Source organism: Sinocyclocheilus grahami, unplaced genomic scaffold (genome assembly GCF_001515645.1).
Source record: "Sinocyclocheilus grahami isolate Dianchi unplaced genomic scaffold, SAMN03320097.WGS_v1.1 scaffold2339.1, whole genome shotgun sequence".
Taxonomy (NCBI): Eukaryota; Metazoa; Chordata; class Actinopteri; order Cypriniformes; family Cyprinidae; genus Sinocyclocheilus; species Sinocyclocheilus grahami.
The window spans coordinates 1-17,419 of record NW_015507518.1 but is presented as its reverse complement, the minus strand read 5'-3'; the positions used below and the strand labels follow the sequence as shown (position 1 = coordinate 17,419).

The 17,419-nt window shown below is 37.8% G+C and overlaps 2 protein-coding genes across 2 annotated transcripts in view; one reads left to right on the top strand and one right to left on the bottom strand.

Annotated features, from left to right (window-relative positions):
* Positions 1–3,998, bottom strand: part of LOC107574790 (denticleless protein homolog) — a 6,866-nt gene extending 2,868 nt beyond the window's left edge. Inside the window, exons 1-13 of the mRNA XM_016261229.1 lie at positions 3,865–3,998; positions 3,662–3,787; positions 3,474–3,566; positions 3,318–3,379; positions 2,960–3,080; positions 2,351–2,416; positions 2,162–2,262; positions 1,904–1,977; positions 879–982; positions 683–787; positions 472–584; positions 299–388; positions 85–223 (exon numbers count right to left, since the gene is read on the bottom strand). Of these exons, the coding sequence (XP_016116715.1) occupies positions 85–223; positions 299–388; positions 472–584; positions 683–787; positions 879–982; positions 1,904–1,977; positions 2,162–2,262; positions 2,351–2,416; positions 2,960–3,080; positions 3,318–3,379; positions 3,474–3,566; positions 3,662–3,787; positions 3,865–3,919 (1,249 nt within the window). The 5' untranslated portion in view covers positions 3,920–3,998. The remainder of the gene's footprint in view (positions 1–84; positions 224–298; positions 389–471; positions 585–682; positions 788–878; positions 983–1,903; positions 1,978–2,161; positions 2,263–2,350; positions 2,417–2,959; positions 3,081–3,317; positions 3,380–3,473; positions 3,567–3,661; positions 3,788–3,864) is intronic.
* A 1,711-nt stretch (positions 3,999–5,709) lies between these two features.
* On the top strand, positions 5,710–15,358 carry ints7 (integrator complex subunit 7). Its single transcript, XM_016261227.1, has 15 exons — positions 5,710–5,799; positions 6,534–6,656; positions 6,739–6,856; positions 6,984–7,118; positions 7,223–7,320; positions 9,532–9,771; positions 9,861–9,998; positions 11,271–11,477; positions 11,621–11,815; positions 11,966–12,069; positions 12,766–12,834; positions 13,139–13,271; positions 13,406–13,504; positions 14,614–14,799; positions 14,912–15,358. Exons 1-15 carry the CDS (start codon positions 5,710–5,712, stop codon positions 15,197–15,199), a joined length of 2,223 nt encoding a protein of 740 aa, XP_016116713.1. The 3' UTR covers positions 15,200–15,358.
* Positions 15,359–17,419: the final 2,061 nt, after the last annotated feature.

The window sequence follows — 17,419 nt, the reverse complement described above, 5'->3', positions numbered from 1 at the left end:
CTGAATCTGAAAAAAAAAGTTTCATACCCGTTATACCCTTAAAAAAAAAAAAAAAAAAAAAAAAAGACAAAAAGAGAGCCCTACCGGGTGTTCTAGTCGGTGACAGGATTTTACGAAGTGCCCAGCCTACGACGGCTGGATCTCGGTTCAATGAATTTTCTCCATCTGGTCTACGGTTCAATCGCCAGATCCTAACAGTGTTGTCATCAGAGCAGGAAGCGATCTGTAAAGAGAGTGATGGATTTGACCATTTTCAACTTTAACGATTTTTGCTGTTGTTGCATTTAAAAGTACCAACCTTAGTGAAATCGGTGGGGCACCAGGCCACTGATGTGACTTCCTGGCTATGGCCTTGAAGCATCATGGGAGCTCGTTTTGGGTCTGAAATCTGGAACAAAAGCAAAGAATGCAGATAGTGACCACAGATGTTCTCAGACAGGTTAGATCTCTAGTTTTCTAGGTTAGTCTTACCTTCCATATATAAGCATGATGATCACTCGAACCACTGGCCAGGAACTGGTCATCTGGGCTGACACTGGACTTCACATAAAATGAGGAGTTACTGTGACCACTGAAAACAGCAACTGTGAAAGAGAAAGGGAGAAAAAAAACAAAAATATATATATTATACATTACATTAATGCATTTTTATCAAAAATAAAAAGAAACATTTACAATTTACCTGGAGTTGTTTTCAAGCCGCTGATGTTGAACATGTAGATATTGTCATCTGTGCAGTTGGAGAACAGTCTGGAGCCAGTGGAGTCCAGTGACAGACCAGAATAACCTACAGGGGAAAACATCACAGTGAGAATTAACACTAATTACTAATGCACATTACTATTGGTCTAACGACAGGGTGTGCGTGAGATGTGCACCTAGTTTGCGTGTGCAGGAGCCTGGGTAAGGATAGACCTGTAGAGGGAGGGGGTTGGGGTGGTATGCAGTGTAGTTCTTCCGCAAATCCCACATTTTAATGATCCTATGAGGAGTTATGGGAAAACTTTCTCTTAGGACATCAGCAATCATCAGGTTGACAAGTGTGACAGAATGTGGTAACCAGTGTTGGGGAAAGTTACTTTTAAGAGTAATGCGTTACAATATTGCGTTACTCCATAAAAAATTTAACTAATTACGTTACTTCGTTACTTTTTATGGAAAGTAATGCGTTACGTTACTTTTGCGTTACTTTTTAAATCTGGACAGGGCTTGCTTTGTTTTTAAAATAAAAAAGTTCTATTTTTGGCAAATATAAAAGCCTTTTCACACCAAAAGTTAAATGAATAAGTCTCAGGCTGAAGGGAAAGTAAAGTTACGTCTGTACAGTAGAATGCAGAAGAAGACATTTCAACACACTTCAGCAATAAACAAAGACACAAATGTTTGTCTAGAGTAATTTGTGCTTATTAGTACGCTTGAACTGGATCATCGAAGGTCAGAAGCAAAGACATTGGTTAATAGAATGGGATTAAATACATAAAGCATATTTGTGTTGTTTAACATTTAATTATTGCAGGTTTGCGTCATATTCTGAGTTGCATTATTTGTATTCATTTTGAGGAATACTGAATCTGTTTTTTTTTTTTGTGAGGGAGATGCATTAATGCCTATTCATATTTATTTTAGGACTACAGTAACTTCTTCTGATTTCTCTCAACATGGGGACAGGAGCGCTGCCAGTCAATAAATTGGAGAAAAAAAGTAACTTGCGTTACTTATTTGAAAAAGTAACTCGGATATTCTCTTGTAAATTAAAAAGTAATGCGTTACTTTACTAGTTACTTGAAAAAAGTAATCTGATTACGTAACTTGCGTTACTTGTAATATATTACCCCCAACACTGGTGGTAACAGCATATATTATTTAGAAAAGATATCTGTACATCAATCCATTATGCACTCACCCATCTACTGCTCCTGAAGAGATGAGTTTGCTCTCGTCGCAGAACAAAACCACTGTCACACCCTGCTGGGAGTCCTAAAAAGAGAGAAAAAAATCGCTGAAATAGTATAAAAACAAAAAAAGAACTTCCATAGTTTCTATTTTGTTTAATGAAAAAGCTAAATCAAGGAGCATTCCTACAATATATCAAGGCTGTACCACGCCGCAATATATCGTCCAAACAAATGAACGTTTCCTCGCAATGAAATGTTCGACTCACCACAGGGGGCGCCATCCCACGTCTCTTCTTTATTTGAGGGGTGTATTTTTCAGGTTTCATATGGGCACCCGTGATCTGTTTGACTTGCCTGTAGAAGCCATCTGTGATGGATGAAAACATTTCAGTGAGTTTTAGAAATCATTTTGATGGCCATACGTTTAAGATTTGGTGGTAAGAATAATCAAGAACCTCTTTTACTGCATCTTGTATCCCAAATCATTATGTTCCCATCTCTGCCTCCAGTGCTAAAAACAGCTGTATTGACAGAACAAACAGTTTAAAAACAGGCCACCAGTACATTTTATTTAATAAAAAAAACACTGTACAAATACTGTAATACTTCTATTAAGCCTCATTTATTTATTATTAGTAATTTTAGTACTTCGACTTATTCAGTTAGTTGTCAAATCAATATTTGAATCTTCTTTCAAGGGTTTTTTTTTTTTCAGTTCGCATGTTTCATCTAATATTTATATCAACTTATCAATTCAATTATACTGACGTAGCATCTTATTACACTGCAGTCTTAATTCAGTAGTCACGCAAATATTTATTTTGTAATTTTATTCCAAGTTTCTGTAAATCTACGTGCTTTTTAAAATATTGATTAGATCTTGTTAATGTGTCACACGGGAAATGGAAGGAGAAATTGAGTGCATCACATTATCAGCGTATCAGTGTACCGCACATAACAATAGTAAGCCACTCACACATTTCATGCATAATATATACAGTATATACACTGCACACATTAAGAGAGTATCAGAGTTGTAAGCCGTATGTGATCAGTAGACTTACCTCTCTCTTGCTTGGAAAAAGCTACAGATTTAAGGCTGCACTGATGTCCTTTAAATGTTCCCAGCAGGTCACCAGTAACAACATCCCACAGACGGGCCGTTTGGTCACCAGACGCTGTTACCTGTAAATGAATATTTCCATTTTTTTATAAAAATATATCAGCCCTGCTCCTGGGCACCCACTTTCCTGCAGAACTCCAACCCTAATCAAACACACCTGAACCAACTAATCAAGGTCTCCAGGACCACTTGGAAAGTCATAGGCCAAACTTTGCAGGACAGGGGGGTCCCCAGGAGCAGGTCTGTAGACCTATGATATATAAGGGTATATCTAAATATAAGAACTGTGCAAAACTCACCAAGCTGTTTGCACCAGGAACCCAGGCAATATCAAAAACTGCATTATCGTGTGCCTGCCACTCTGCAAAACAAGTTCAACACACATGAATCAGTTTCACAAAAACAATAAGCATCCTACAAAAATCACTCTTGAATCTAGGTAAACATGAACCAACCTTTCAGGACAGAACTCTGTTTTTCTCCAGTATTGAAGATGGTCACAAACCCTTCTTCATTTGCAACAGCAAGGCTGTTCTGTTGGCCAGGGCCTGAACAACAAATAAAACACCACTAAGTAACTTATTCGGCTTTACGCGGTCTTGGGGTTCTAGGTTACTGAGTACATTAGAACTTAAATGAGTACCAGAGGAAAATGTGCATCCAAACGGCGGCACAGCAGCAGCTGAGGCCCCGTATGAACTGTGTTCATCCCCTCGAGCGCACTGGTATCCGTCCAGCAGAGAGGACAGCGGATAGTCCCGACGCTGACCTGTTCATTAAAGGACTTCGCGTGACAAAAAAGTCCAATAACATAGCTTTCCATCAACATATCTTAATTCTACTCACCATTCCATCTTCTTTTTATAGCTCCCCGATCAACAACACGGTGAAAAAGAGTCATAGCTCCTGCTGGATAGCGGTTTCACTCAGAAGTGGCCAGTTTCCCGCGAACAACGAAAAAGCGGCGAAGACGAATTCCGCGCGAGATGGCCGTTCGCTGTTCTGATTGGTCAATACGTCAGAATACCGGAAGTGTTGAGCCGCAGAGAGTGGAATGGCTGCCGGTTTACAGCTGCTTCTATGGAAACTATGCAGGCAGCGTAACACTAGAGGCACTCTGTGGCCCGGGAAGGCAGCTTTAACAGTATACCTTTTTTATTTTTATTTTTTTATTAAACACTTGCTTGGGGAATACAAAAGTGAAGAAGAAGAAGAAGAAGAAGAAGAAGAAAAACATATGCCAAGGAAAAGAGCCAGGGGTTCAAGGATGGCTAAACAATACAGCAATTAAAATTCAGGAGAGAGAGAGAGAGAGAGAGAACAACAACAAAAAACAATTACATTAAAAATAAATAAATAAACGGGGGGGAAAAATTAAACAGCTCACATAACAATAAACGTAACAATCTTCCCTACAAAACATAAAAATTATACAAAAATACCAAAAATAAAAAGTGAGCATACATTCAAAGTTTTAGTTGCTTTTTTGTTACAGGAGGTAGACTAGGATTTAATATAGATCTTAATATCTTCTTGAAAGTGAGGTAACTTTCATAATCTTGCATTTGTGAATAAAACATTTTGCAAGAAAAATAATTGGGTCGCAAAAAAATGTAACCGTTTTCGTTTTGCTTCTCAAAAGTGAAAAATCCAAACAAAACATCTGTAACAATTTTTTTGTTGTTTCTTGAAAAATTGATTTAAAGTGTCAGTTATTGCGTTATTATTTCAGTCAAACCTATAAAACCCCTTTGTTACCCCAAACTACATGTAAAAGCTTTATCAGTGGCATAAAAGTAACCAATGCAGCTACTTAATCATTTGCTACTCGTTAACGCGTTAACGTCCCCTTTAAATAACGTGACGCTCTGCCCTCTATGACGCTGCTCCCATTAAGCGCTGTTGGAAGTGAATGAATTGATTCAGCATTTCGACACCTCCGTAAGGATGCATTTAACTCGACAAAGCGGTCTAATAAAGGATGTATTGATTTCGTGAATTAGCGAATTTTTCTCTTCAAATATTTTTTAATTGGATGTTAAAGTTTATATGGGAATATTACATGACATGCTGATCCTTTAACAATGCATTGGCGCAAAAAAACGCACGCCTTTTGGACAAATCTGCCACAAATACTGCCTAAACAAAATACTGATTTTGTGCACTTTATTTACTGTACCAATATTTTAAATTGGCCTTTGAACTTAGCTTTATTGCATGGCAAAAAAAATGTGTTACCTTGCCAAAGCACTGACAGAGCCCCTTGATCTAACGGCGTTGTTGAGCGCTCCAAATGCAAACTTTGCATGCAACAATCAGGCAGCAATTGACAGCGCTCTGATCTAGTGGCATACAGGCATCGTCAGATTGACAGTACTCTAGCCCAATAATGTTGGGGGATCCAGTGGGGGCGGAAGTCATATTTCAGGGTGACCGTGCCACTCTTTATCACAACCCTGCTAAAAGTGCCAGTACGTGCGCTCATTGGCGCCCCTTCAGCTGGTGGCGACCGCCTAGCTCGCCTATGCCTAGAAACGGCCCTGGTCATACGTTTCTTTTCAGCTTCTTACTAATATTTTATTTAGATGATGTTTTCAATTATTATGTCAAAGACCACACTAGAATATGCTCAGGAATAATAATGTGATCATACACATTGTCAGCATATATGTTTTTGTGCATTTTGGCAGGATGTTGGGAAGCTTAGCCTCCATTATTCCAGAGAGAAAAAATGCCCATCACAGCATCCGGCAAAGTCTGGACTCTCATGATAATGTTGAAGTAGAGGCGGCTATTTTTGCTGCTGCTAGTTTCTCATCACACTCCAAGTAAGTGTACACTATGACAGCTGTACTGATAGACAGAATGTTTTTGTGCACTGGTGTGGATGCTAATATGGTTATTGTTGTAGTTATCTTTATAGTTGTCATTCTTAGTATGAACAAGCCTGGACAGAATAATGGATACGATAAATATATTAAACAATATAATTTATCAACAATATACCACCCAGATAATTGTATTTATTTATTTATTTATTTTTAATTGTTATTTATTCATTAATTTATTTATTTTGAGTAAATGAACTGAACATATCATCAGAAATGGTAAAAGGTCTGGGAAGTAGCTCTTTTAAGAGTGAGGAATTATAACTCTTACTATATTATATATTAGTTGCTGTTAAAAAGGGTGGAAATACAAAACATTTAGAAAATATAAAAAAATTGAAGGACTGCTGGCATAGATAACTGGTAACAACTTTGTAACCATAGTTATAATTTTAATATATTGTCGAAATTAGGGATGCACGATATATCGGCCACCATATCGGTATCGGCCGATAAATGCTCATTTTTTCTGTTATCGGTATCGGCCCGATAAGAAAATGTTGCCGATATCTTAAAGCCGATAAATAATGCATTATTTCCTTCAGAGACACTTCAGATGTGCGCTGTTCGTTTGCAGCCTTTTGTGCAATTGTATGTTGTATTATTGTTTTCATTTTTGTCTTGTAGATCCATCTGCTTCTCCAGTACTTGAAGGAGGATCCCAGAAAAGCAGTGAAAAGACTCGCCATTCAGGATCTCAAGCTCTTGGCTAAAAAAGCTCCTCATTTGTGGACCAGGAAGAACATACAGGTCAGACATGGATATTTGTGAAACAGCTGGTTCACTTCTTACTACTGCAAATGTATGTAATTTCCGAGTTGTGTGTTTGTAGGTGCTATGCGAATGTGCTCTCAGCACCCCGTACAACAGTCTCAAGCTGGGAATGCTGTCTGTCCTCTCCACGCTATCCGGTACCATTGCTATTAAACAGTACTTCAGCCCTAATACAGGTACAAAATCATGAAGTCACGTTGACTACTAAAAATGCATATATGCGAGTGAATACAGATTATTTTTATGTGGTCTTGTTACATTTCGCATGCGAGTTTAACTGCCTGATCTCTCTGGATGATGCAGGTGAGGCGTCTCCAGCGCCCCATCACACTGACCTGGTGAAGCTGGCACAGGAGTGCTGTTACCATAGTAACCTGGCAGTGGCAGCCCATGGAATCACAGTGTTGACCAGTATCGCCATTTCCTGTCCAGAGAAAGGTTGGTTTCTCCTCACCAAAGATGTGTAGGCTTATATAATTTGGGTTGTATAGACCCAACGGAGGTCAAAAATAGAGAACATTTAAATGACAACCTAATTTCAGAAGTCATCCAGCTGGAACAAGAAACAGTGATGGGGATGGAGTCTCTCATTCTGCTCTGCAGTCAAGATGACAGTAAGACTGCGCAGGACACACTTAAAGTGAGTGTTATTCGAGGTTTACAGAGCTTCGTATATGTAGGGCTGGGTATCGAGTTCAATACTTTTTAGGCACCGACCGAAATGCCTCGATACCATCGAGTATCGAAAAATGTCTCGTCGTTCGGTACCAAATTTCGACACCTAAAGGGTTAATCTCATCAGTGTCAGTGAGCCAATAAGCCTGCAGCACTAGCCGGTGTGTTTGACTAGAAGAGGTGCGGCGAAGATCGATCGGTGTTTGACATCCGCGAGAGCGATTCGAAAGCGCATGGAGCAGTCTGCTCTCTTTAACCCTCGTGGTACTGTAATACACCGTTCGGTCTGCACAGTCAAGCCGTGTCAAGTCGAACACACCTACTAGTTTACACTGGTTACACTCAGAGATGTGGCGCACACGTGAGGCTGTAGTGTAACTGCGTCCTAGCCCCCTTAGATGTAAGGCTACATTTACACTGGTGCGTTTATGTTTTAAAATGAAAACGATCCTTGTCATACTGGCGTTTCCACTGCGTTTCAAGCCAGCTTTCTACTATCTCCGACAAGCGACAGACCGGTCATTCGGTCATTAATTTCCAATGGAGAGTAGCGCGGGAGCTGCGTGGAGTTCCGATCATATGCAGATGTCCGTTCATACTACACGACCGAAAGCGCGTGTTATGAAACCATTCATGCAAACTGCAGCATCATGCTACATAAGACAATAAATAAGATTTATATTTCGCTTTTACTCAAAACTCACTTTAAACCACCTTCGAGTGTTTGTAATAACTTCCGATTGCCGTCTAATGTGTGTTTGGCCATGTAATGTTGCTGAAATTAAATATGTTATTACCTCTGATTCTGAGTCAGCGATCATGGAAGAGAGAGCACAGGCAGACAGCGTTGGAAGCTACTAATGCGCATCAGTAAATCAGTGGAAAATAAATGTTGTTCCTTTTGTGCAGTGGCCCATGAGATGAGTCTTTGAGTTTGTAAAAGCATCAACAAGCTGAAAAATAAAACCAAAGTTTTTTTTTTTTTTTTTAAATAATGTAATCTTGTTAAAATTGATTTCATAAAATTGGTATCGAAAAAAAGTATCGTTCAGGAACCGGTATCGAAGTCAAGGTATCGATATCGAACATTTTTGAACGATACCCAGCCCTACGTATATGTGACTTGACCCAGCTGGCTCCTTCAGCCCTTGCGATGGTCTGAGTCCATGTTTCAGTAGACTCACTGAGCCAGATTCATGCTGCAACTTATTCAGGCGTAGAACCGGACACTTAAGGATACTTCTTCGTGACATTTTCGCAAAATGACCAATCGAGCAAATTCCTATTGAAATGTCAAATTTTGTTGAGCAGTGGAAAATGTGATTGCACCTTTAAGGCTTTTTTGCACAAATATTCGTCACAAATATGTAGTCCGTTTTTGGTACGCAATTTGTCTGTCCAGACCAATGCGAAAAAGATGACAGGCGGGCCGAATGAAAATATGAATTCACCTTAAAGTGGGACAGCTGGTACTCACTCAAATTTTTGCCAGTTGTAAAGTAAAGAGTACTGGTTATTTCACAGAAGTAAGTAGGTTCCACTTTGTTTTCTGAGGTAAGATATTGTGATATACAAAGAAAGAATGTCATTCAGTCATTTCAACGTTGACAAACAGAAAGCAGTTTGGTTTGAAAGTGAACTCTATTTGAGCTGTGCTTCATTCATTGCTACACTATTGAAAATAGACAGCTGAACTTTTTAATCTAATGTAAACATAACTTTAGACTTTAGAAGTCCGCACCAGTGAATGGAACAAAGGGTCTGCTTGTGAGCACACTTTTACCATAAAATGATACGTGAGACACCCTACGTTCTTGTGGACATGTGTAAACAAAGGTACATCAAGTCCACCATGCTTCTTCACTTCAGTTTATGCTGAGCATTTTTAAAGTGATAGTTCGCCCAAAAATGTAAATTGTCATAATTTACTCACCCTCAAGTTGTTCCAAACTTGTATGAGTGAGTTTCTTTCTTTAGTTGAACCCTAAAAGGAGATCTTTTGAAGTATGTGAGTAACCAAGCAAAAGTTGATGGTCCCCATTTATTTCCATAGAATTTTTTTTTCTTTTATACTATGGAAGTCAGCGGGGACCATCAACTGTTTGTCATATGATGACATGATGAGTTTTCATTTTTTTTAGTCTTGAATTGTTAACTCTTTTTTTTTTTAACTCAGACAGTGCTCACCTCTTTGGTGAAGATGTTGAAGAGCTGTCCTCATCTCAGTCAGAGTTCTGTGGAGCTCCTGCTGGCGCAGCTGCACTGCGCGTGTGACTCTGCGCGGGTGCTCATGTGTCAGGCTCTGGCTGCTATTGCCACACAGCAGCCGGTGCTGGCAGAGGGAATGCTGGGAGACCTGCTGGACCTCTTCAGGGTGGCAAGTCACAGAACCTCAGAGAAACAGCAGGAGCTTCTGGTAAGCAAATACAGAAATGATGTCCAACCGTAGCCGTTTAAGTCTCATTTTCCCAAAACAGTCAAAGTTTGTCTTTTTGCTTTTCTTAGGTTTCCTTGGCAACAGTATTATTCGTGGCCAGTCAGGCTTCACTCTCGGCCGAGGTAAAGACGGTGATCAGGCAGCAGTTGGAGAATGTGGCCAATGGGTGGACCGTGTACCGCATTGCCAGACAGGCCTCCCGCATGGTGAGCTGGGCTATGAGGGAGAAGGAAGACCTTTCTGACTCCATTGCCTGATGTCCCTTAAAAATCAGGAGCCTAAAGTGGGTTCAGATATAAATGTTAAAGAGAGAGATCACCCAAAAAAGAACAGATTTTTAAGAATTTTGATAACCAGACTGTTTTGGTTACCATTGACTTCCAATGTATGGACAAAACACTCTCAAAAAATCTTTTATGTTCTTTCATGTCTTTAAATGAGAGTTCCAGCTTTAACAACAACGTTCTGTAGTGTGACATGCAGCACATCTAAAAGTTCTGTAATTTTTTCTAGTCTTGTATACATGGAGTTTTTATGATCATAATCATTTATAGACTACATGGAATGTTTGTACTTTTAAAACTGGTTTGCGTCGGCACTGATAGCCTGTCAAATAGTGCCGCTGTGCTACGGGTGTCCCGAGTTCGAATCCCAACTCATGGACCTGATCCCGCCCCCCCATCTCTCTCTTTCTCTCCCACTTCACTTCCTGTCACTACACTGTCCTATCTAAATAAAGGCTAAAATGCCAAAAACATATCTAAAAAAAAACTGGTTTGCCACACTGGACTCTTGTGAACTGCCAAAATGTTAAAAGGTGCTTTTTAAAATGAGGAAAAGCCTGTAATATTTTCTTTTACAAATAATTATATTAACCTAAAATCTTGATGAAAAAAAAAAGGTGAATGGACTTTTCCTTCTTTTCTTTTTTTTCCTACCCATATATCATATCTCTCATTTTAACATTTACAGACAATTTTTTTTTGTTTAATTTATGTAATTCCATTGTTTATGTAATTTGTATAATTACTATAATTCATCTTGCTTAACAAACTCATATTACTTTGAATTGGTCAACCACAGTGAACCATACATTTTTTTTTTTTGTTTGTTTTTTTGCATTTCAGGATGCACTTACTATGTACTACTTGATAATATTTTTTTCACGTTATTGTAGGCTTCTGATTTTTGCATTATTGTAATGAAATCAAGCCTCAATTCACTTTTTTTTTAATATTATACTTGATGTATAATGTATTACACACACACATATACAGTATATATATTTTTTTTTCCCGTTAATCTTACAAAAACTGTTTATATACAGTGTGTGTGTATATATATATATATATATATATATAAATAATGTATGTATGTGACATTTACCCAGACAGTTTTGTCTATGTACTTACACTAGTAGCTGAATACAATGTAAAATAACTCCTTTCCAATGCTCTCAATTTGTAATTTGTCCACAGGGCTGCCATGATTTTTCTCGGGAGTTGTACCAGAGCCTTCGTACCCGCGTGGCCTCCGAGCACTTCTACTTCTGGCTGAACAGTCTGATGGAGTTCTCTCAGGCGGAGCAGTGTCTCAGCGGCCTTTCAGATGGAGACTACAGCGCAGCCATGAGCGCCATTTCTGAAGCACTCAAATCCTACCAGAAGGGAATTGCTTCTCTCACGGTCAGGATTCGCCAGTCATGCTCTTTTTGCTTTTTTGCATGCTGTCTATTACCGGCTGCTTTTTTTGGTTCCTCTGTTGTTGTATTCATATTGAAGCACAGAAGACTTTTTTGTGACTGACTGTAATCCTGTTTCGCCTTCAGGCCGCCAGTACGCCGCTGAGTCCTTTGTCATTCCAGTGTGAGTTTGTGAAGCTGCGTATAGACACTCTTCAGGCCCTGTCCCAGCTCATCTGCACCTGCAACAGTCTGAAGACCAGCCCCCCTCCTGCCATCGCCACAACCATCGCTCTGTCCTCAGGCAGCGAGCTGCAGCGCTGCGGCCGCATTTCATCACAGGTGCTCAAAACACACAGACATCTCCTGCATATTTTGTGTGTTAATGTTTCTGCACTTGCCTCATTATGTGGTCTAAATTATTTCTAGAATTTTCTTTTGAGGATGGCATATTTATTGTGTGTGTTTTTTTGTTTTGTTGGATGTACTTAGATGAAGTTATCCATGGATGAATTTAGAAGTCTGGCAGCTCGCTATGCCGACCTGTATCAGTCTTCGTTTGATGCCGACTACGCCACCCTCCGTAATGTTGAACTGTATCCTTTGTTTTTCTTTGAGGACAATCTGTGTGCAAAAATATTTACTTTTTTTTTTTCTTTATAAAAGTTCTTATTGCTAATCATTGTCAAAAATGCTGCAGAGCATAATATTTTTCTATTTTAATTTATAAATTTTCTAGAATTATGAAGTAGTATTAATATTATACAATCATTTGTATTGATTTAACAAACCTTTTCATTGAATTATGATAATATACATTAGCAGTTAAAAGTTTGAAATAATTTACGTTTTTTTAGTGTTTTTGTGTGTGTGTGTATATATACACATTTATTTATTTTTTAAATGTTTTTTTGTTTTTAAAAAATTTAACAATTCACAATATTCTTGTTTTTACTGCATTTGTGGTCAAATAAATGCATACTATGAGCGTATAAGAAAAATCGGAATTTTGGCAATTTAATTTTATTAAAATTATAATTTCCATTATTAATTATATTAAATTTAAAATACATATATACTAACCCTAACTAATTTTTAAAAAGTTTGACTAATTTTCTACAAAATAAATTTGCATGGTCAGTGTCACAGATTTGTTTACATTAGTTATTTGGTTTATACTTTTCCAAAAGTAACACTTTTTACTTTTTCAGCTGTTGTTTCAAACTAAATATGGAATTTGAATGAAGACGTCATCCTGAGATAATCTGTACTTTCCTTAAAACTTTTCTCAGGCAACAGCAAAGCTGCTTGCTTGTGTCTTATGTTATTGAGGCTTTAATAATTGATCCGCAAACGGCCAGGTAAGAATAATCCAACTCTTAACATTTACCACTCATGCAGCTATGAGAGTTTTCCCAACTTTTTTCTGATATGTTTTACTGACCAGATGAATGAATCATTCTAGATTAAATCGTGAATCAGTAATGTGAACCATAACTTAATACATATGCTTCAAATATTCAATGTGGGATTACAACAATACATTTGGAAGATTATTACACACAACACCAACACGAAGACTCATAATATGATTATTTAATAGATTTTAGTTTGAATATTTCATTGGCACATTGTAATGGCATCCATGCGGTTTCTCTGGTTCAGTTTCCAGGAGTTCGGCACACACGGATCAGTACTGGCAGAGAGCGAGTATGAACTGAAAATGCTGGCTGTGTTCAATCACGTCCTGGAGGAAGTGGAAAACTTAAGCAGGAAGCACCCTCCTGTCTCTTACCTGGTAATGTTGAAGTGTTTCCATTGGCAGAGTGTTCCTGTCTGCAATCCGTTTGGATTCACTTTTTATAGGCATGTTTTCACTTTCTTTTTTCTGTTTCTTGCTTTTTGTAAATGTGTCTTTTTATCTGTTTCAAGCACACTGGCTGTCTGTGTGATGCTGTCATAGCCATTTTGAAGGTACCACTGTCATTCCAGAGATATTTCTTCCAGAAGCTTCAGTCCACCAGCATTAAAGTAAGTACTCTGTATAATGCTAAAAAAATATATAAATGAAAATATTAATTAATAAACATAAATTATTTAAAAAAAAAATGAAAATAGGTACTTTAACAGTAATAAAATTGGGAATTTTTTATTTTTTGTTTTTTGTTTTTTTTTGAAAAAAAGGCCTAAAATGAATACTCGCCAAGCTTCAAATGTGTGTAAAAATCAGCGTTGGCGAGTATATGAAACCGTGTTACTCGCCAGTTGGCCGGTAACATTTTTTTAATTAATTCGAACAATGTCTAGGAACGCAGTATGGTTTAGCATGATCCATTTTGATGCAAAGCAATGATGGCTGCACGTGTTTCTTTGGAGGTAACCATTGCTAACATGAACCCAATGATTGGAAGAGCTTCTTCCCTCCTTCAGGCCCTGTCAACTCGAACGCGGTTATTTTTAAAACCGCAGCTTTTTCTACGCGGTTTGGCCATTCGTCCACACGCAAACGCAGCACCAGGTTACTGAAACCGAACATTTTTGAAAACGCCTGCCAGGGTGAAGATTTTCAAAAACTCCGGTTGCAGTGTTGTCGTGTAGACAGCGAAACCGGTTGGTTTTTGACTTGTGATGTTGAAGCCTGTGCTGTTATCTCCGCCTATTGGAAACTTTTTCAGGTTTCTGATTGGCCAACATGGCTTTACGGTTGAGATTATATCGCCACCTGTTGGTTTGGCATGCTCTTGACAGTGCTTCATAGCATGCGTTTGCGTTTTCATGTGGACGGAGATTTTTTTTTTTAAACGGAAGAAAGAAAAACTTACCCGTGTACATGTGGACATGGTCTCAGTCTGCTCTTACAATCTAATTAGTATGCTAGTGATTTTACCTGACTAGTACTCATTCACACTTTCACATGTGCTGCTGATATGATTAGTCAATTAATGTTAGCTGGTCATTTTGTGTCAGGATCAAAAAACAGTGAAATTTGTTTTGTTTTTTTTGGCCAATGAAGCTTTTAGCAATTACAACACCACAACAACTTAAGCAGAAAACTTTGCAAAACACAATTTATGTCACTGCCAAAACTTTTGGCCACGACTTATATATATATATAACATTTTAAATGTTGTTTGTTTCAGCTTGCTTTCTCTCCATCTCCTCGTACACCAAACGAGCCAATCCCAGTACAGAACAACCAGCAGCTGACTTTAAAGGTGGAGGGGGTGGTGCAGCACGGTTCCTCTCCAGGCATGTTCCGCAAGATTCAGGCCGTCTGCCTCAAAGTCAGCTCTACTTTACAGACAAAACCAGGATCCGACTTCAAGGTCAGTTCAACCCAGAATCCAAAACATTTTACTCACATTGTTGATCACCCAGTGATATTTTTCCAGCAGTAATGAAGGATTCATTTGTGTCCTTTTTGCAATTTTTGTTTAGATTCCTCTTGATTCCAAGACCAATGAGATTGAGCAGAAGGTGGAGCCTCATAATGATTACTTCAGCACACAGTTCCTGCTCAACTTCTCCATCCTGGGCACTCACGTCGTCTCTGTTGAAGCCTCGGTTGTAGATACCAGTGGGATCGAATGGAAGACGGGACCGAAAACCACCGTATCAGTCAAGTCTCTGGAAGACCCTTATTCCCAGCAGCTGCGCCATCAGTTACAGCAGCAGCAGACCGGCCCACAGCCGGGACCCCAGAGGAACATCGGTCCCCGCCAGTGACCTCCAACCCTCATCCACCGCGTATCGCCTATACACTGCTGATTGATAAGCTTTCTTATTTGCATTATCTAGTGTTTTGTACGAGTAAACATCTATCTGGTTAATGTTTCCTTGTGTAATAATAAATAGGGCTACATTTTCTTCAGTTGTATACCAGAATAATTCTCTGTGTAAATGCTTAATAAAATTACTAAACTAAAATATGCTTTGCATTTAATGATTTTTGTGTCTCCTTACTTTGTTTCGCTCTGTTATGGTGGATCAGGTCTATATTATAGAAGGATTTCCATCAGAATTAGGTGTGATACTGTAACAGATATGTATTTTTTTCAGGTACAAATTAGTCTATTATTTTCTGTGGTAAATATATTAAATACTTATACAGGGCTGGATTTTTTTTATCTTGGGTAAAATTGTGACAAATGCTAATGTCAACAAAAGTATTGATTAAATAAAAATTATATAAAATACTTTTACAGTTGGATCTTGATTACATTTCTACTTAAGTTCGATAATTAAGTTTCTAAGCATTATCGAACAAAGATATCTGTTGCCTTTTTCATCCACTCTTTTCCAGACATAACAGCTATGCTTGAGTATTAGTTGCATACTAATTGCAATTAAAAGGAAATTTATAATAGTTTAATTTTATATTAAATTCAGTTCGTTTAACTTATGAGTGATTTTGACCCACTTAAGTAGGACTTAAGTCCATCTAAAAAATATGTGATACAATTTGAAGTGAATACACACTGAATACACTTGTGCGCTTCTTTTTCAAAAAGAATTAATAGTACGTTTAAGAATATTCTAATTAAATTCACATTACTCAGTGCATCAAACTCGCACTGTTATTTTGTTACAAACCTGTGTATGTGTAATCTTGCTTCACTCAACTAAAGGTAATGAAGTTGTGCATATCTAGATTGGTGCAGTTGAATCTGGGATAGTAGTAATTGTGTCTTCAGGAACAGCCTCTGAATGTTCAGCTGGCTACAAGAGCAACATGATGGATGTGCTTGAGTCCATGAAATGATTTTTAGATGGTTTTAAATCAATGGATCACAACCCTCTGCTGTATAGTATATTCACAGGAGCTGAAGTCCATTTAAAATCCATTTGTTGAAAACTGCATTTGTAAACAGCGTAACTCAGAATACCTTTTAGAAGTTGTTTTACATAAATATAGTGACTTAACTCAGATCATTTCTCTTACAAATTTCTATGTAAAGTGTATAGAGGATATATTTAAAGTGATAGTTCACCCAAAAAGACAAATATTGGGGTACTAGGCTGGGATCATAGCCGCTAGTAATGCTAGACCTAATGAACCAATGAGATTTACACTCCGACACACATACCATTTTGAACTGCTTATTCAGGTTACACTCACAGCTCTCAATTACAGACATCTATGCAGAAACACACAAAGTTGCTCACATGAAAACTAGCAATAATGCAGTTGAGCACTTGGGCACTCTTGCTAATTCAGCCTAAGCATTAACCAAAATGTTAGAATATGTGAATATGTTCCTTTAAACAGATGGTCAGATGTCCTTACTTTAAGTTCAGTTCATGTTTATTTTTGTAGCGCTTTTCACAATGATTGCAATATAAAGATAATGGAATAATAATGTAAGTCTGTCCATTAAAAGTCCATCCATTCCACTTACCACGTAGGCCTACTACCACTGAAGCACAAAATGTCTGATTAAGATTCTGAAATTCATCTTTTTCCCCCCTTTTTATTTATTTATTTAGTTAGTTGTAATAGAATATGTTATATCCAATTATAAAAGAATGCAAAAGGAGAATACACTCTTTTTTTCAGATTATTTCTTTAATATAAGTAAATATTTTATCTTCCTGCACTGGCTGCTTTAACCTATTTATAATTAAAAAGAAGTGGGGAAAAAATACACTTGTTCAAAAAATTACATAAATATGAATTATGCAATTGAATCAGAGAAGGCTGCAATTAATCTTTATTTTCCATGGCCCAACCAATGTTTTGAGATGACAACTGACATTCAAACACATCTTGGTTATAAACTGCTGTTGTTGGTAAGATTATAACATAATGGCAAAAGAGACCTGACTTCACATAAAAAGACAACTCTGTTTGTGAAACTTAAAATTAAGCATATTTGAACATTAGAAATATGATATGATGGGCATTTCACTGCTGCTCTGAAAGATTTGTCAAGTGTGGTTTATTTG